Source organism: Aspergillus bombycis (genome assembly GCF_001792695.1).
Source record: "Aspergillus bombycis strain NRRL26010 chromosome Unknown contig00003, whole genome shotgun sequence".
NCBI lineage: Eukaryota > Fungi > Ascomycota > Eurotiomycetes > Eurotiales > Aspergillaceae > Aspergillus > Aspergillus bombycis.
This window is the reverse complement of record NW_019170005.1, coordinates 667,550-685,102: the sequence shown is the minus strand read 5'-3', so window position 1 is coordinate 685,102 and position 17,553 is coordinate 667,550. Positions and strand designations below refer to the sequence as shown.

The 17,553-nt window shown below is 50.6% G+C and overlaps 5 protein-coding genes across 5 annotated transcripts; 3 read left to right on the top strand and 2 right to left on the bottom strand.

The window, feature by feature from the left end:
* Window positions 1-877: 877 nt before the first annotated feature.
* ABOM_001025 (type I polyketide synthase) lies at window positions 878-9,529 on the bottom strand (the record flags this gene model as incomplete). The annotated part of the gene is made up of 15 exons (XM_022528155.1): window positions 878-1,717; window positions 1,771-2,097; window positions 2,167-3,926; window positions 3,986-4,068; window positions 4,132-4,193; window positions 4,260-4,592; window positions 4,647-5,972; window positions 6,057-7,065; window positions 7,121-7,280; window positions 7,353-7,473; window positions 7,524-8,021; window positions 8,074-8,230; window positions 8,286-8,370; window positions 8,439-8,787; window positions 8,843-9,529. Coding segments are annotated over 15 exons (7,797 nt in total), but the record flags the coding sequence as incomplete, so codon positions are not given.
* An 857-nt stretch (window positions 9,530-10,386) lies between these two features.
* ABOM_001024 (uncharacterized protein) lies at window positions 10,387-11,277 on the top strand (the record flags this gene model as incomplete). Its single annotated transcript, XM_022528154.1, has 5 exons — window positions 10,387-10,400; window positions 10,453-10,489; window positions 10,548-10,566; window positions 10,630-10,701; window positions 10,751-11,277. 5 exons carry the CDS (start codon window positions 10,387-10,389, stop codon window positions 11,275-11,277), a joined length of 669 nt encoding a protein of 222 aa, XP_022394188.1.
* A 298-nt stretch (window positions 11,278-11,575) lies between these two features.
* ABOM_001023 (uncharacterized protein) lies at window positions 11,576-13,514 on the top strand (the record flags this gene model as incomplete). The annotated part of the gene is made up of 6 exons (XM_022528153.1): window positions 11,576-11,682; window positions 11,749-11,882; window positions 11,942-12,065; window positions 12,134-12,340; window positions 12,393-12,770; window positions 12,833-13,514. 6 exons carry the CDS (start codon window positions 11,576-11,578, stop codon window positions 13,512-13,514), a joined length of 1,632 nt encoding a protein of 543 aa, XP_022394191.1.
* Window positions 13,515-14,171: 657 nt separating this feature from the next.
* Window positions 14,172-14,921, bottom strand: ABOM_001022 (HAD family hydrolase; the record flags this gene model as incomplete). The annotated part of the gene is made up of 1 exon (XM_022528152.1): window positions 14,172-14,921. One exon carries the CDS (start codon window positions 14,919-14,921, stop codon window positions 14,172-14,174), a length of 750 nt encoding a protein of 249 aa, XP_022394190.1.
* Window positions 14,922-15,909: 988 nt separating this feature from the next.
* ABOM_001021 (mRNA-binding protein NAB2) lies at window positions 15,910-17,466 on the top strand (the record flags this gene model as incomplete). Its single annotated transcript, XM_022528151.1, has 1 exon — window positions 15,910-17,466. The coding sequence occupies one exon, from the start codon at window positions 15,910-15,912 to the stop codon at window positions 17,464-17,466; it is 1,557 nt and encodes a 518-aa protein (XP_022394072.1).
* Between the last annotated feature and the right edge of the window lie 87 nt (window positions 17,467-17,553).

Genomic DNA, 17,553 nt, shown 5'->3' with positions numbered 1-17,553 from the left:
CCAGACTCAAGCCCTAACCGAATCCCCCCCCCCCCCCAATATCAGGCCGACATTGACTCCCAACTTCCTTCCTCTACCACGATAATGACTCCCAACATCCATAGTATACCATACTAACTTGGCCCCTAAATCCCCAGTATACCACGATACCTACTGAATCCATTTTCCTTTTTGTTTTTCGCCCCAACATTGGTTGCCTAGAAAACCCCGCCAGCAAATCCCCCCAAAGTTGGACAGTGGACAGTGGACATACTGTGTAGTAGACACCAGATAAGAGGCAACGACATAGACAGCACGCAATCACTCCAATTGATTGGTACAAGTAGCGGCCACGTCAGGTTTGCCTAGAGAAATGTCCCTGTTTCCTGGTTTTCTCCACGGTGACTAAGACTGGAGCCCAAGCCTCACTTGTTCATGTCGATCTTGGGGATGACATCACCGTGCATTAAGGGTCTGCTGGCGGGTTGATTTGCTGTATGTATGTATGTATGTATGTATGTACATTGTACAGACGAGTGAGAAAAATGCTGTGTATTACTCTGTACCTATTGTTGGATATGATGGGCTTTTCTAGAGATGGTCATTAGGTTGTCGGGGATCTTTCTATGTTAGAACGAGGATGGAGGCATATCACGCTCCTTTGAGGCTGCACAGGGTCGGGCAGCAAACCTGGTTATGTTTCTGACATAAATCGATTGTACTATGTATCAAATCAAAGTAGTTAATACCCACTATATCGCCCCGACTATCCAATACATAATGACTTAAGTGGACTTAGTTCGCGCAGAATCCCTCGAGTGTCGAAATGGAAAAGAAACTACGTAGACTCAACCAGGACTACCATTGCAGGATAAATTTCTAGATAGTTTCCCTCACCTCACGCAGTCCATCCCTTTTCCAGCTTGCTTCGACCGGCTGCCAGCTGCGCGAGAGAATAGACCGTGGCGCGCCCCATGATATCGAACACAGCAACATCGGCCTGCATCTCTTTCGAGAACCAGCTTCGAAGTTCCACTGCAACGAGCGAATCCACACCATATTCATGCAAAGGTTTGTTCCCATCGAGATCACTTTCGGAAAGCGAGAGCACCCGACAAAGCTTCAGGGTGAGGGCCTCCGCAGTCAATGTGGTTGCCTCCGCCAACGATGCGGCACTCTGCAATGCAGCAGCGATATCCACTCCGCGCGCCTGGCCCTGTTGGTCGCCCTGCGATGTTTGGTCAAGCTGTAAGAGCCCGAATGCCGGTTTCTCAAGCCAGTACGCCCGTGCGGCACCCCTCTCCATCACGACCGGGTGGATACCGATCGCTGTCTGGCAACTCAGCCCGAGATCCCGGGCAACGGCAGGATTGCAATACGAGTCGAGCAAAGCGTGGAACTGCGCCTCGGTGACTGGCTCTAAGACCGAGTTGTTCTGCATCATCTCCCTCAGTTTGGGATCCTTGGCAACCGCCCCAGCAAAGGTGAAGAGGCCCAGATCGAGGGACGTGGCGCGCTCGCCGATACTGACCCGGTAGTGGGCAAGTGCGTCTTGGAAGGTGTTGCCGGCGCCATAGTTGGCCTGTCCTCTGGAGCCGATCAGCCCGTTGATTGACGACAGCAAAATGAAGAAGTCCATCCCCTGGGGCAGGAGCTCGTGGAGATTCCATGACCCCTGTACCTTGGGATTGACTGCGGTTTGCCAGCCGGTGTATGGCATGTCTTCGTATAAAACATCCTATGGCAAGGTTAGGATACAGAAGACCTTCTTGGAGCGCAGGCTACACTTACATGCAGCACCATTGCACCCTGGATACAGCCTTTGATCGGGGGCATCATCTGTAATTGACAGGCGTCCAGCGCTTTGCGGAGCGACTGTGCATCGCTCACATCGCATGCCGGAGCCAGGGCTTTCACGCCGTGGCCGTGTAACTGATCAAGTAGCTTACGTCCCTCGGGGTTGCTGTCTGCACCGGATCGCGACAGTAGGAGAAGGTTTCGCGCCCCACGAGAAACAAGCCAGTGAACAGCATTCTGACCAAGGCCACCTAGTCCACCGGAAATAACGTATGTGGCATTGGGGTCAAAGAAAGCGTTTGGTTTGGGCTTTAGCATGGTCTGTTTTCCAGGTTAGCAGACACGAGCTTGGTGAAAAGGATGGAGGAACTGGATAGCTTCGTGGCTTACCATGACTGGGTCATCTCGGCGCATCTCAATAACCAACTTACCGTGATGCTTCCCACCCTGCATTTGTCGAAACGCTTTCTCCATCTCACCAACACCGTATGTAGCGATTGGACTTGGGGGTTGTAGCTTTCCCTCCACGACCAAAGCCAAGATCTCTGATAGCGCAGACACACACGCGGCTGGGCGGTCCTTTGCTAAAGACCCTAGATCGAGAGAGATAAATGTTGTATTCTTTGCAAATTGGATCATTGGAAGCTTGGTGTTCGAGAGAATGTCCCTCTTGCCAATTTCAATGAATCTACCGTACGGGGCAATGCACTCCCATGACTTGATGAGGCTTTCACCCGAGAGGGAGTTCAAGATGATATCAATCCCCTTCCCTGCGGTTTGTTGGAGAATCGCCTTCGAGAAAAGCGTGGATCTGCTCGAGTAAATATGGGACTCGGGGATTCCATATCTTTCCATTAGAAATGCCTTTTTGCTTTCAGAGCCTACGGTAGTATAGACATGGGCTCCGAAGTGTTTCGCGATCTGGATCGCTGCTTGGCCCGTACCGCCAGCTCCAGAATGGACTAGGACGGATTCACCAGGCTGAATTCGCGCGAGCTCCTTCAGTCCCATATATGCCGTAATGAAGTTGGCTGGGATAGAAGCCGCAGCAGTCAGGGAAATCCCCTGGGGGACATGGACAACAGGATCCGTCTCGAGAAACCGGATATGTGTCGAGTAACAGTCGCGCAGAAAACCAACGACAGTATCTCCAGTTTTGAACTTATGACAGGATGTACCTACGCGCGTAATGGTGCCGCTACACTCGAGGCCGATGCCCCCGACATTAAGCTGACCCAAGGCAATAAGAATATCGCGGAAGTTGACGCCCACGTAGCTGACCTCGAGCTCCACTTCGTTGGCAGCAAGAGACCGACCACTCCATCCGGCTTCGATGAACCGAAAACCGTTCGCCATGCTGGAGGATGAAGCATCAAGGCGCAATTCTGTCCCACAGCCCAATGGTCTCATGATGGCTTGTTGTGGATTTGTCTGGATTGAGACAGCGCTGTTCAGGGGCAGATGGCTAACCATGCGCCTAACTTGCAATACGCCTTGATGCTCAGTATACTCAGAGTCAATAACTGGAGAGACTGGGGAAAGAATGTGCGATATCAGATCGAGCACTAGTTGGTGGTGAGGGTGTCCTTCCGTTTGTTGCTGTTCAAGAGAAAGAATGTAACGATTTCGGCCTCCATCCTCTTCAGACAGCACTCTGAATAGACCGTCAATGAGGTGCAGATCTGGTCTTGTCAAGTCCTTTCCTCCTCCTCCAGTGACCCAGAGAGTGGTTTCGGTAGAGAGGAGAAGAGTCTGGAGTCTTGTGTACACTTCCTGCTTCATATCATACAGTACTGGCTTGCTATATTCAAGCAAGAAGACTCTTAATAGATCATTGGAGGACCCCGTTTCCTCAAATGCGACACATTCGACTGTTGAACCTGTCAGGTCTCGACATCCCTCTTCAAGTAGCCGTGCAAGTTTAGCCTGAACGCTATCAATCGGGTCATGGACAATTTGAATCCGAGGGCCTCGGGCAGTCTCTCGAGCGCTTTGAGTAGCAGTGGCAATGATAAAAGCATTCTCTTGGCAAGTGGATTTCTCGACGTCAGGAAAGACAAGGTCACAACCTGAGAATCCGGTCTGCAATAGAAGCTTATGCCAGTGTCGTTCATCTATACAAGGGCCCAGCGAACGATAGGATTCGCAACCTTTGCCTGTCAGCGTCTCTACCAACGTTCCTTGCTATCAGACAAGGTACGATGCTTACCCAACCACCAGCCCTCAAGAAGCCCAAATACATATGCAGAACGCTCCGGGTTGGTCATTTCGTTCATAATCAGTTTTCCGCCGCTGTTTCGGGTCATTGGTAAACTGTATGCTTTTCGATGGGGAGCCGCTTTCCTGTTCACTTACGGTTTGAGAAGCTTTCGCACATGGGTCAAAGTCTTGGTTAAGTCTGAGGTGGCATGAATCACCTGTAATCCGTATGTTAGTGGGTGTACTCAGATCGAGCAACTTCAAAGCGTCATAATGGGGCATACCAATGAAGCGACAACCATGTCATACGTGCCGCACTCGAAGCCCTGTTGCTCAGGATCATGCTCGATATCAAGAGTCGTGAAGCTCATTCGATCGCCCTCCGCAGCAAATTGGACCGCTGCATCGCCGAAGAACGAGCGCGAGATGTCAGTGTATACCCAGTGAGCATATCTAGAGGGTTTCGAATCATCCTGTCCACGTCCCAACGTGCGTAAGAAAATTCGCGTAGCAGACCCCGTTCCAGCTCCAATCTCAAGGATTCTCATTTGCGGATTCGCGTGCACTAATAGCTCGAGATAAGCTGTGATTCGACTGGAGCTATTTGACCGGTCGATCTGGGATCTCTCATGTTAATCTCGAATTCGGCAGATGCAAAGGGCCGGACTTACTGAATCAAAGTAATGATCGTCAATGAGACCACCGGTAAAAATAAATTCTAGCGGGTCTAGCTCCTCACACAGAAGCTTTGTAAAGTTTCTAGAGAAGCTCACGAGAAATTTCCCCTGCGGGTTACTCTCATAAAGCCGTGTATCTAGGGCCTGAATATATTCTATATCGTGGAAACGGCTTTTCCATGGTTCTAAGGAGAACAAGAGTTGGCCATCGCTGAACAGTCTCTTCTGGGTAGCTGCCCATTCGAGGTACTTCTTAAAGTGTGGCTTGCTAGGTGTTAGATTCCTTTCAGCCAGAACTTCGAGAGCTTCCAAAAGACGGGCAAGCAAGAGGAAGTCCACTTCGATGTAGAAATCTTCAAGTGTTGAAGTGTTCACGCTGGTTTGTCGACAGATCTGGCCAATGTCATCGTTTTGCAGCAGCCTGATGTCTGGTTTCCATTCCACCCGATGGCAGAGCTGGTCATCTGTAGAGCTGTGTGTTTCTGCTGTAGCAAGCTCACTAACCGCAGTGCATCTGAGCCCGTCCACGACGACCACCGCTTTCCCTAGTTGATTGTCAAAAGCAGTGATGGCCGCGGATATGTCTGAGTGGCCGGGTGCTTCTACCCTTGTATGGACTTTGAAATTATCCGGGTTTATAGTGTTGAGGCCATCGACGGACACTGCTATGTTCTTAATGCGTGTTGGCACGGCCGTCGAGATGACCTCGGCACCACACCCCGTCATCGGCCAAAGTGACGTTTGGAATAGCGCATCTAACACTGTGGGGTGGATTGTCTCATCTGAGGTGGATGGCCTGTTGCTCACCTCACCAGTAACGCAGGTGCAGTCCATTGGGTTGGCACTCAAGGCAGCAATCCGTTGGAAAGCTGCACCATACTCATAACCACAGGCTTTCAGGTGAGAATATAGGGCTTGTACTTCAGCGGGGGAGGTACATTCTTGGCTAGCTTTCAGATACGCGTTAATCTGTTGGCTGGCTAGATCCCGCTCGAGATGGCCACCGTCTACGGGGTCTGGCTTTTCCGGATAATATGCAACCTGAATAGTGCCCGTACAGTTTGACACCCAGGATGAATCTGTATTCATGTAGAGCGCAAACTCATACCAATGGGATGCTGCAGACATTAGCTCCTTAATCGGACGCATATGGAAGGCTGTTTCCACATCGTTCTGCTCCTGGATTGGGATCGCGGCATGAAGAGTCACGTCTTTGATATTGAAACTTGAGATCTGTCGACCAGCAATGGCTAACTGCTTGGCTGCCTCAACGGCCATGACGACCATTCCCGCTGCCGGGTAGAGTATCGTACCATTGACCTACCAAATCAAAAGAACCTTGTCAGCATATCTATTCTATACTGCTTAGGGATGGGGGAGTATCGAACACCAAGGAAAACTCACTTGGTGGTCTCGAACCCAGGGCATCTCGGACAGCTTGATAATGTTTCTCCATCGCGGCTCAAGGGGGTTCCAGTTGAGATCCGGCGAGCCCAGGAGGTCATTTCTGGCAATCTTGGCTAGTCTGTGATTTTTGCTCATTTGGCTCTCGTGCCAGTAAATCTTGTTATGGTTGAACGGATACTCTGGGAGATCTGGCAATGATTTGAGCAGGCCCTTTTCTTCGATATTGTCGAGATTGTTCACAGCGCCCAGGTCGATTGAGTAGCCAGCTGCATGCAAATAACCAGCGACGGCCATGACAGTGTCAATAGCTGGTACCCCCCTCACCAGAAGGGAATAATACCCCACTGACTGCCGACTTGCGCTGTTCAAATTCTCCTTGATAGGTGCTTGCAGTGCGGAATGGGGGCCCAGCTCAACCAAGTGATGGATTGGCAACGCCCGCCGGTGACTTAGATCAAGCTTCCGTTTAGGTGTCTCCGTCTTAGAGCAGAGAATGAGCAAAGCATCAGAGAACTTCACCGGGGAGACCATATTTTGTACCCAGTAACTCGGCTCCCTTAGGTCTTCCGGTTTGACCCATGCACCCGTGACAGAGGACACCATTTCAATGGGAGCCTGGTGCTCGGGACCCTTCTCCAACTGTCCCATGGCGCTCTGATATTGTGCAGCGATTTCATGCATTTGGAAGGAGTGATAGGCGACCTTGACCTTCAACTTTCGACAGAAGATATTCTCTACACTGAGTGTTGACTTGAGCATATCGATTTGCCCCTCTTCGCCGGAGATCGTCACACTTGTAGGACTGTTGATACAGGCCACAGTTAATCTCAAGATCTCGCATTCGCCAGCTACTTTCTTCAAGTATGGCTCAACATCCTTTGGGGATAAGGCCACCGCTAGCATTGACCCTTTGACATAGCTGGACTTTTCCAGCTGGCTGCTCCATTTTCCACGATAAAAGGCGATCTTCCAAGCAGAATGCCTATCTATAGCAGAAGCACAGTATCTGTATACAGTTAGATCATGAGGATGAACTATCAAGAGTCAATTGAAGGACATACGCAGCTGCAATCTCCCCAGCCGAGTGGCCGATTACAACCTTGGGGAAGATCTTGAAGTGAGCGAGAAGGTCAACCAAGCCAACTTGAAGCGCAGTACAAAGCGGCTGGCTGTATTCTGTCTTGTTCACATTCGATGATTCCTCCGGCTTTTGAAGCTCCTCTAGGAACTGAATCAGTTCAAGATACACCCCCCACTCTCATTATCAGTAACACCGCGTGGTGCAGTACGTACCTAAAAGATCCCATTGGCAGCCCAAGGTCTGTAGATACCGATTGGCAGCTTGGACACTCTCGCGGAAAACGGAATATCCGCTTATCAGCTCGCGACCCATAGCGTACCATTGTGCTCCTTGCTGCGCAGGGTGTCAGCTATTGTGCATGAGACTGTTGTAAACTAGCTTACCCCAGTGAATACAAACCCCATATTGGGCGTAGAAATTGACCGACACGGGCGAGCAAACTTATCCACGATAGCTGACCAGTCATCGGAGCATCTCACAGTTGCAAAGGTCCGCCATAGATGGTGACTTCTCCTATGGGCCAGCGTGTATGCCAAGTTATTCAAGTAGGCTTTCTTTTCCTTGTTTGAAACCTGAAGCGAGGAGAAGAACGATCGCCACTTGTCCTGGATGCGGGAAATTCCATTCTCATCGGCAGCTGACCAGACAAGCAATTTTGCTTCGTCAAGTGTGTCGTCTGGAGTCCCATCTGTGTGATCAGACTCTACGCACATGGTTCTCAATGGAGCGGTGGTATTGTGGTTGCCCTGTAGGCCGTTCATCTGGAGATAGTTCAAGGCATCATCGAGCACAATGTGGGTATTTGAACCACCAAAGCCAAAGGAGCTTACCGACGCCCTTCGCAGGCCATCGACCGGCCAGGACACCGGTTCTTGAGGGGCCTACGGTCGTTAACCTAGGAATAACCAGCCATGAGAGGTGCCAGAAACAGACCTTTATATGTAGAAATTCATCGTCAATTCGGTGGTTCAGCGTCTCGAGGCCTGCATTGGGTGGGATAATTCCCTTTTCTAAGGCAAGAACGACCTTGATCACCCCAGCCACGCCGCTGGCACCCTCCAGATGGCCAACAGAGGACTTGACGGATCCGCTGTGATTTGACTCAGCATCGAGTCCCGAGATTGAGTTCCAAGTGCAGTGCTTACATGTACAGCGGGTCATCAGCTGAGCGATACTGACGGAAGATTCCTCCAATTGCACGGGCTTCAATTGGATCTCCCACCACCGTTCCTAGAATGAATGTAAAGTCAACCTCCTCCTATGCACCCACAGTGGTTAGTTACACTAATGCCGCTTACCAGTTCCGTGGGCCTCAAAGTATCGGGTTGTTGCCAAGCTAAGCCCTCCCCTCTCATAGGTATCGCGGATCAGTTTCTCTTGCATAGTCCCACTAGGCTGCATAATCCCGGGCGTACGCCCATCCTGGTTCGAGGCAGAGGATCGGATAACAGCTCTTATAGTGTCTCCGTTACGGATGGCCTCCTCCAGCGGTCGGATCACTAGCACGCCAACACCTTCACCTCGTGCATAGCCGTTCCCCCGTTGATCAAAGCTATATGAACGACTGTCCTTCGAGAGCAACCCTAGATTATCAAGGCAGAGACTCATTTCCACTGCCAAGATGGTATTACTGCCAATGGCCAATCCCTTTCCATAGGTTAGCGGACACTTTATCACGCCAGGATCATTCAACCATTCTTACCATCGATGAATGACCGCTCCAGATAGATTGACAGGCCAAGTCAATCGCCATCAAACTACTGGAACACGCAGTGTCCACAGTAGCACCTGGGCCTTGCAGGTTGAAGAACCAACTGACACGATTTGACAACATATTCATAGACGTCCCAGTAGCATGCCATTTCGGTAATCTCATAGGGTCTTTTACTTGCAGCGTGTGGTAATCATGGGAAAAGCTTCCTGTAAAAACACAGGTCTTAGACCCAGACGCTTCAGCCATGGTAATTCCAGCATTCTCAAGCGCGCGGTAAGATGCCTCGAGAATCAGCCGCTGTTGCGGATCCATTGCTTCAGCCTCGGTGGCGTTTATTGTAAAGAATCCAGCATCGAAAGCACCCAGGTCTCCTTTCATAAAATTTCCTCCCCGTAGAGAGAGACGGTCCAGACGGTCACGGTCCGGATGATAGTGAGCATTGATATTCAGCCGGTCTGGGGGGAACTCGCTCGCGGTGGCTCTCCCCTCCAGAAGCATCTTCCAAAAGTCATCTGGTGTCACAGCGTCTCCGGGAAACTTGAGTGATATGCCCACAATTGCCAGTGGCGGCAAACCCTGCTCTGAACTTGTCGACATCATTGACATACAAGACAAGTCGATACGCAAGCAGTGAATCTGGGTATAAGCAGATGTTGGGTGAATATCAGGCTTCCTCTGTCAATGTCTACACTCCGTGGATAATATACAACCTTATAACCCTGTGCTTTCGAGGGAATTACATCCAATTGCCTGACTCTCACCATAGTTGCAAATTTTGGCATTTAAGCTCAGGGACCCAATAATGCCTCGCCACGTCACTTGCTGGGACATTTCGATAAGTCACATACAGCGAGAACATCCGGACCTTGTCATTGGGCTACTCCTAGGGCTCCTGCGTCGTGGAAGGCCTGAATGTTTCCCAACCTCGATACTGGGGATTCGTGGCTTTCGCTACAAGATAGAGCGACAAACATTCTGCAGCTTGTTTATGCAAGCTGCATAGCACTCGTCACGCTGATGACCTGTACGTAGCATACAGTTTCTTCAAGGAGGCAAGCATCAATGCAGCTCCACTGGAGATCGTCAAGCAGTATCTTTTGAGAATCTCGCACCGCTCTTTCCTCATCACAACGCCTACTTGGCATTGAATCATTGGCTGATCCAGGACCTCTCACTTAGGGCCTCCCCCTGGCATCTCCTATGAGGAAACCTTGCAAAAGATATGGACGTCCCGCCACGCGCTAGGGCTGCACGGTTTCTGGTAAACCATCATAAAATCACAGATGCACTTGATCCCGTGGTAACATCCCCTGTACCCTCCAATGTATGTTCCAGAATAAATCTCACGCATGGGTGTGCTCGTATCTGGTTGTAAAAACAAATCAAAAAAGATGTGGTTTATTTAATTTCCGCCAGCCCCGAGATGAAATCCCTTGGAACCCCCGTTCGACAGAGTGCTCAAGTTTACATTTTCCACATTTCATGCTCGTTAGAACTATATTCCGACCTTTTCCGATTGAAATCCCGTCGAAATGAGGTTTCTCTGGTACATTTCATCAACCTGTTCACTCACGGTTGGATGGGCTAACCCTCTCTAGTCTACATGGCATTGGAAGCAATTCCCAGGCAAGCACCGTTATTTTGAACTCCCCTGGGCTTTGAGAAGACTTACTAATACCATGGTCCGTCTTAGACCTTTGAACAGCAAACAGGTAATGAAATAAATACCATTAGTTGCATAAATCCCAAATCTGATAGGCTGACTGCATGTCCAGCGGCAATTCGATACGAGCTTGGCAACCAACATACTTATGATTTTGTCGAAGGAGGAGTGCCCTGGGAGTCATGTAAGGTGACCTTTTCTACCTCATGTAGTCCATTCTGACAGTAGAGCAGCCATTCCACAAGCCACCGAAACAGACGAAGCAACATTCACTTTTTGTGACCCTAAAGAGCCGCAATCATGCCAACAGGCTGCTCGCGACCTTGATAGGTACATCAAGGAGGAGGGCCCTTTCGACGGGATCATTGGGTTCAGCTTGGGAGCGACCATAGCACTGTCGTGGTTGGTGAACTGGGATCAGACTAAGCAGGGAGTTAGATCCCATGGTGCGCCGTTCAAAGTGGCCGTCTTTTTCTCGAGTGCCAGCCAGCCATACGATCTCGATGCATTGGCTCGTGACCATATCGCATATTTGAATCCCGCCCAAATGAGCAGAGTGCTTGACATGCCTACTGCCCATATCTGGGGATCGGCGGACCCACACGCTGCGGACGCAAGGCGAGCTGTGGAATTTTGTGATCCCCAAAAAAGATCCGTTTTCGTGCATGCAAACGGCCACGAAATTCCTGATTCCGTGGAGAACACAGTATCCATAGCGAAGGTGATCAATCGGGCCATCTGTCAAGTTGAGGGCAAATGAACGCGAGATCGTTGAAGTCCCCTTGCAGGAAAGTGGCTGTGTGACACCTATTTAGCAAACTATAAACCAATGAAACGGTATGAACGCGTAGTTACAGAACCAAAGTACTGTCTCACTCCCCTGTAAGGCGACCGGCCAGCCTAATAGCTCCTTCTATTGCATTCTGCATGCTTTGGAGGCCCTATGTGTCAGCCTTGCAGCCCCGTGTTTAGGTGCCCTACACCGTACACAGGTAGCGGAGCCTGAATAAAAACAAGCATCCTGTAGCATCTTACGCGTACTATCTACCCAGATAGTCATGTCTGAAAAACAGACTCTCGAGGCTGCCCATGGGACCATCAGCGACGACCCTATCGAATGGGAAGGAGCTTTACATGGATTCTCCTTATACCTCGGGGCCTTTGGGTATGAGAAAATCTGTGCGAAAGAGCTGTATATTTGCTAATATCCTTATGTGTTGATTCATCGCAGGCTTGGCCTGGCTCTCTTCCTTACTGGCATCGAAGTGACTATTGTGAGCACATCCTTGGTTACCATCACCAATGATTTCGACGATTTTGGTCGAAGCAGCTGGGTCATCACGTCCTACTTGCTTACCTATAGTGGTAACTCGACGCGGTCAACCATTCAGAGAATGCTCTTTGACTAACCTTCTTCGCTTTAGGATTCCTTATGATCTGGTCGAAAGCCGGCGATATCTGGCGGATGAAAACAAGTCTGCTCACTGCTCTCTTCATGTTCACGGCATTCTCCGGCGGCTGCGGTGGAGCACAAAGTCTCAGTCAGCTGTGCGTTCGATATGCTTCCTTTTCTACTCTGGGCCGAGATGAAGATAAGCTGATCGTATATATGCAAGAATCATTTGCCGGGCACTTCAAGGGGTAGGCGGCGCCGGTGTATACTCTCTCACGCTGTATTCCTTTGTCCGTATAGTCCCCTACCGACAGTATGACACCATAAGCTCTGTCGCCGGCGGTATCTTGTCCCTTGGGCTTGTCCTTGGCCCTTTGATTGGAGGCGCTGTTGCCGACAAGGGCAATTGGCGCTGGGCTTTCTTGTGCAAGTACGGTCGCCTCATTTCTACCATCATTCACTGGTTCTGATGACAGCCACAGTGTTCCAGCCGGGGCCTTTTCCTGGGTACTATTGCTTGTCGTGCTTCCAGCCAATTTCCCCAATGCTTCGTCTGCTGAAGCAGCTTCACCTACATACAAGAAAGTTGGGCTGAAGATAAAGACTTTCTTGCAACGGGCAGACATCCTCGGCGCTCTTTCCCTGTTGGCTGCGTCCTCATTTGCTATCGCAGCTCTGCAAGAAGGTAACTTTGAGTACCCATGGTCGTCTGGCCTTGTAATCAGTTTCCTAGTGATCTCAGGAGTCTTCTGGATCATATTCCTCTTGTGGGAGTGGTTTATCGGTAAGAAGGGCCTGAACATTTACGCAATGTTTCCCTGGAGACTGGCGAGCAACCGGATCTTCCTGGGCACTGCCCTGTAAGCGATCCTTCGTCCATGCAAATGACTCTTCCTCAGACGTATACTTATCAGAATAACAGGGGATTCTTTACAACTGGCCTCCCACTGACTGTCAGTATCATCATGATCCCTCAGCGATTTCAGATCGTCGATGGTTGTTCCCCGATCGCCGCCGGAGTCCGGTTTCTATCCTACGCGTTAACCACCCCAGTTGGGATAATGTCCTGCTCTGTTCTAGCCGGGCGCCTTAGGATACCATTCTGCTACATTGCACTCGGCGGTGTAGTCCTCCAGGTGGTTGGTCTCTTCTTATTTTCCGAAACTCCTTTCTCGACGGAGACCTCAGCTGCACAGTACGGATATCTTGTCCTCGCTGGACTCGGGACAGGTACCACTGTAGCGGCATTCTACATGATGGCGCCCCTTGTGGTCGACGGCAAAGATCAATCAATCGCTTTGAGCACCGGGCTCCAGCTTCGAATGCTGGGTGGTGTCCTGGGCGTTTCAGCAGCTACTACCATTCTACACGACTATCTCAAGAATCGACTGTCGGGGACCCTCAATCCTGACCAACTCGACCTCCTGCTCGCCTCTAGTGATACTATTGGAATGTTTTCCCCCTCTATTCAACTTCAGGTCCGGGAGGCTTACTCGGCTGCCTATAGTGCCCAGGTGAGACTTGCGGGAGGATTCTCCGTGGCTCAGTTGCTGTCTGTCGCGTTGATTTGGAAGCGCTCAAATGTGCGGTATCTCAAACGTTAGCCATTTTACCTCCCACCTGAGCATGAAGGTGTGACCCCATAGGGGCTGCGGCAACGTTCGGTGTGGACCGCAACTGAAGTGGTATGTGAGGATCCCGGGTAGTCCTCCGTTTCCGGAGAAGAACCCTATCTGAGCATGCAAGGGGCTGGGGATTGATCAAAGTGCAGAGTCGAGATAATTGTTTTCTTTTTCTCTCTGTGCAGGTGTACGCTGTACAGAAGCACTAGTTGTGTATACTATTCTACCTGGGGCAAGCAAGGGATACTTATTGAATAAATGTCTAATACTTCTTGACTTAACGTGCTTGAACCCTTGTCACTCCACAGAGTCCACACAACATATGACGAGTCTGGATTCCCACATAGCACATACCTTCCATCGCATTGGGAAGAGATCATCCCCACCCTTCCGGGATCCACAATTCTTGAGGATTAAGCACTTTGGTACGTAATGGTGTCTAACTGGCATGCCACGATCTGTCGATATGATAGCTCAGTCGCCTGCATCGCGGGTTGAATGACGGGTCATGACGCTTCTATAGACTCCATTCTCATATACTACATCGTATGACCCAATGCAGGTGACTGGATTTGTACCCCAGGACTCTGCCAGGCTACCAACACACCCCGTTTTCAGCCCTCTTCATTTGAAAACCCACTAGCTCAACAGATGCTCTAGCTTTCCTAGAGAGTCAACCTGAAGTGCAGCACAATCATCCAAGCGAAAACCACCCTTCTCATCATACAGCACAGCCAAAATACCCGCAGCCCGGGCCGGGACAACATCCCGGTTCTCATTATCCCCGACATACACGATATCCGACGCAACAATGCCGTGCCTGTCCAAGACCGCGGGAAACAGCCCGTCGACCTTCGACTGCCCGATCTCATTAGTCGTGACAAGCACATCAACGTAACGTGCCAGCCCAAGTTCTTCCACAGTCCACTGCTGCGCATCCTGCGGCCCCTCCGTCACCACAATGACCTTCTTCCCGAGACGCTTAATCCGTTGGAGTAGCTGCAGTGCCCCCGGTTTCAGCGTCAGAGCTGCCCGTAGACTACTCTGGTAGACTTCCAGAAGACGGTCGAGTCTCTCCGTCTGCGCCTCCAATGCATGGGCCTGGAGAAGAAGCGAGAACCGTTCTCTGCGATATTCGGTTGATGTCCTCCCGTCCGCGAATGCACCCGCCGTCGTTGAGATAAGTATGTCCCGGTAGGATGACTTCAGCTCGTCGATATTGACATGCGGGTGTTCTTCATGGATCGCTGTGAAGACCGCTGACGATGCTTGGGCAGATGCCTTGCGGAACTCGTGCAGCGTGTCGTCGAGGTCGAACCCGAACCATGTTTTCGAGGATATTGATGTTCGAATGGTGGCTAGATCTTGATCTTGGCTTTTTTGGGACATGGTTGCCAATGGTGACATGTTAGGGCTTCTTCTGGGTCGTGATCTGGGTGGTTGTTTGTATCTCTTGATGACTCATGAGATATGGTGTAGGTATAGTTACATACCTCGTTCGAGTGTGGGTCTGTGGATAAATACCGCTAGTATAATTATCAGTACATTTTATCTGCGCTTTTACAGGATGAGTCACTGGTAAGACGGTGTAATAAGGCCGTTTGATGGCGTGATAGCCCCCGGATGGTGTCGATTTGCATTCTCTGTGGGAAATATATATCTTACGGCTAGTAGACCTTTTGTAGTAGAATAGGGAGGATATTTATCCAAGAGGATTGTGGTAACCCCCCCCGACTCTGCTACTTTCAATAAGCAGCACGGGTACTTATTTGATATAGTACAGCTTCTACGGTGTTGCTACAGCCAGCAGTGAGGTGAATTGATTGACAGGAATTGGTGGATCCGTTGACTGGCAGAACCCTTAGCTACGCTGCAAGTTTAGCTTGTAATACCACCAAGAATAGCCTTTACACATTCACAATAGAGTAAAAAGATGCACAGAATGAACAAACCATCATGAATGTATTTAGAAGAAAATAAACCGTATCTCGTAGAGAGATTCATGCTAATGTATCGAGGTCCTAACCGTAGTACTATCCAGATATACTGATGTTTGTGCTGTTTGCACAAAAGACCGCCACCCGCATCTGTCACACGTGACGATGTGGCTGGAGACTCTTGGCACCTTTCATCATCATCAAAGTTGTCATGAAGTGAAAAAAAAACAACCAACTCATTGTTATACCCTCGTTATCTCCCCCTTTTGGAACAACGCCGTACTACTTCGTCTTCGTCCGACTGTTTGCCACGCAAGACAAGGGAGGTCTTTCTAAACAGGTTTTCCAACGCGCGAGTGCCAGTGATCGGGCAGCCTTCTTCAACTCCCCTTCCTTATCTTTTCCCTCGGGCCGGACTTCGACTGCGCAAATTCTACGCCATGACTACGGTAGTTGCTGTTGGTACTCCCCTTGCGGAGGCCTTGAGTAATGTCATCCAGCCGAAGCTGGTAGAGATGGGATGGAGCTCCGACGGCGGCGATGATTCAGCGTTGACCGAATACGTGATTCTCATGCTTGTCAACGGCAAGACACAAGAACAGATTGCTGGTGAACTCTCCAATGATCTCCTCGGACTCGGCGAAGGTGATACACAGGCCCTGGACTTTTCGCGATGGCTCTTCGAACAGGTCGAATTCCTCAACCAACAGCTCAACGGCGGAGGTATTCAACCATCAATTGAAATCGACCCTGCGCAGGCCATTCCATCCTTTAACGACCAAGACTCCGCCAATAACCAAGCGATGATGACTGGAGATGGCACTATGGATGCTGATATGAGCATGGGCGACACCGGAGCTGCAAACGATACGATGTGGGTTTCTCCCTTCGACTCTGCGGCGGTGACTTGGGCTGACACAGAAAACAATAGACCCACAGGACCGAAAGCAATGCGCAACAACAGACCAGGCGGGAGGGGTAGGATGCTGAACCAGATCAACCGGCAACTAGACCGCAACGATTCTGCGTTACACCGCGTCCGCGGCCAGCCCGGTAGTGGACGTATCAATTCTCATGGCCGTGACCATACAAAGGGTCGCTTCAATCAGCATGGCGGAGGAAGGATGTCGGGCGGCCGTCAGATGGGTGGTATGGGCATGGGACCCAATCAAATGCCGGGTGGCCCAGGCAATATGATGAACATGACCCCGCATGATCAGATGCATCTCATGTCTCTACTTGAAGAGCAGGCAAGGATGATGGCCCAGTTTATGCCCGGCTTTGTATCTCCCGCAATCAACCCGGCTTTCCAACAGAACGGACCGCAACAGGGCCGCTCCTTGTTTGACCGCGTGGAACGCCAGCAGGGACGCCGCCACTTCAACAAACGAGACGACAAGAATGCCGATACCGATATGGACACAAAGCCCGACCAGGGTGGTGAGCAGGATGAAAGCAATACGGACTCGATATGTCGCTTCAACCTCCGGTGTACCCGGAGAGATTGCCCGTTTGCGCATCAGTCACCAGCTGCCCCCGAGGGCACTCCCGTCGATGTGTCTGACCCATGTTCTTATGGAGCCGCTTGTAAGAACAGGAAGTGTACCGGTCGCCATCCGTCACCCGCCGTTAAGTCAGCGCATCAAGCTGAGGAGCTGTGCAAGTTCTTCCCTCATTGTGCGAACCCCCACTGCCACTTCAAGCATCCTTCGATGCCCTTATGCCGGAATGGCGCAGATTGCTCGACTGAAGGGTGCAAATTCACGCACGTCCAGACGCCTTGCAAGTTCAATCCTTGTCTCAACCCCTCGTGCCCATACAAACACGCCGAGGGCCAGAAAGGAGCGTTCGCGGACAAGGTGTGGACTGCTGATGGACAAGAGAAGCCGCATGTGAGCGAGAGGAAATTCATTTCCGATGAGGACGGTGCAGAGGAACTGATTAAGCCCGGTGGCGCCGAAGAGCCTTCCCAAACCAACCAAGAGATTGCGACATAACTCGAGCAGCGATCTCTATGATTCCTTTTGATGATCTCTCAGTTAAAATTCCCCATGTGGTTTAATATCATATCATGTATTATTTTC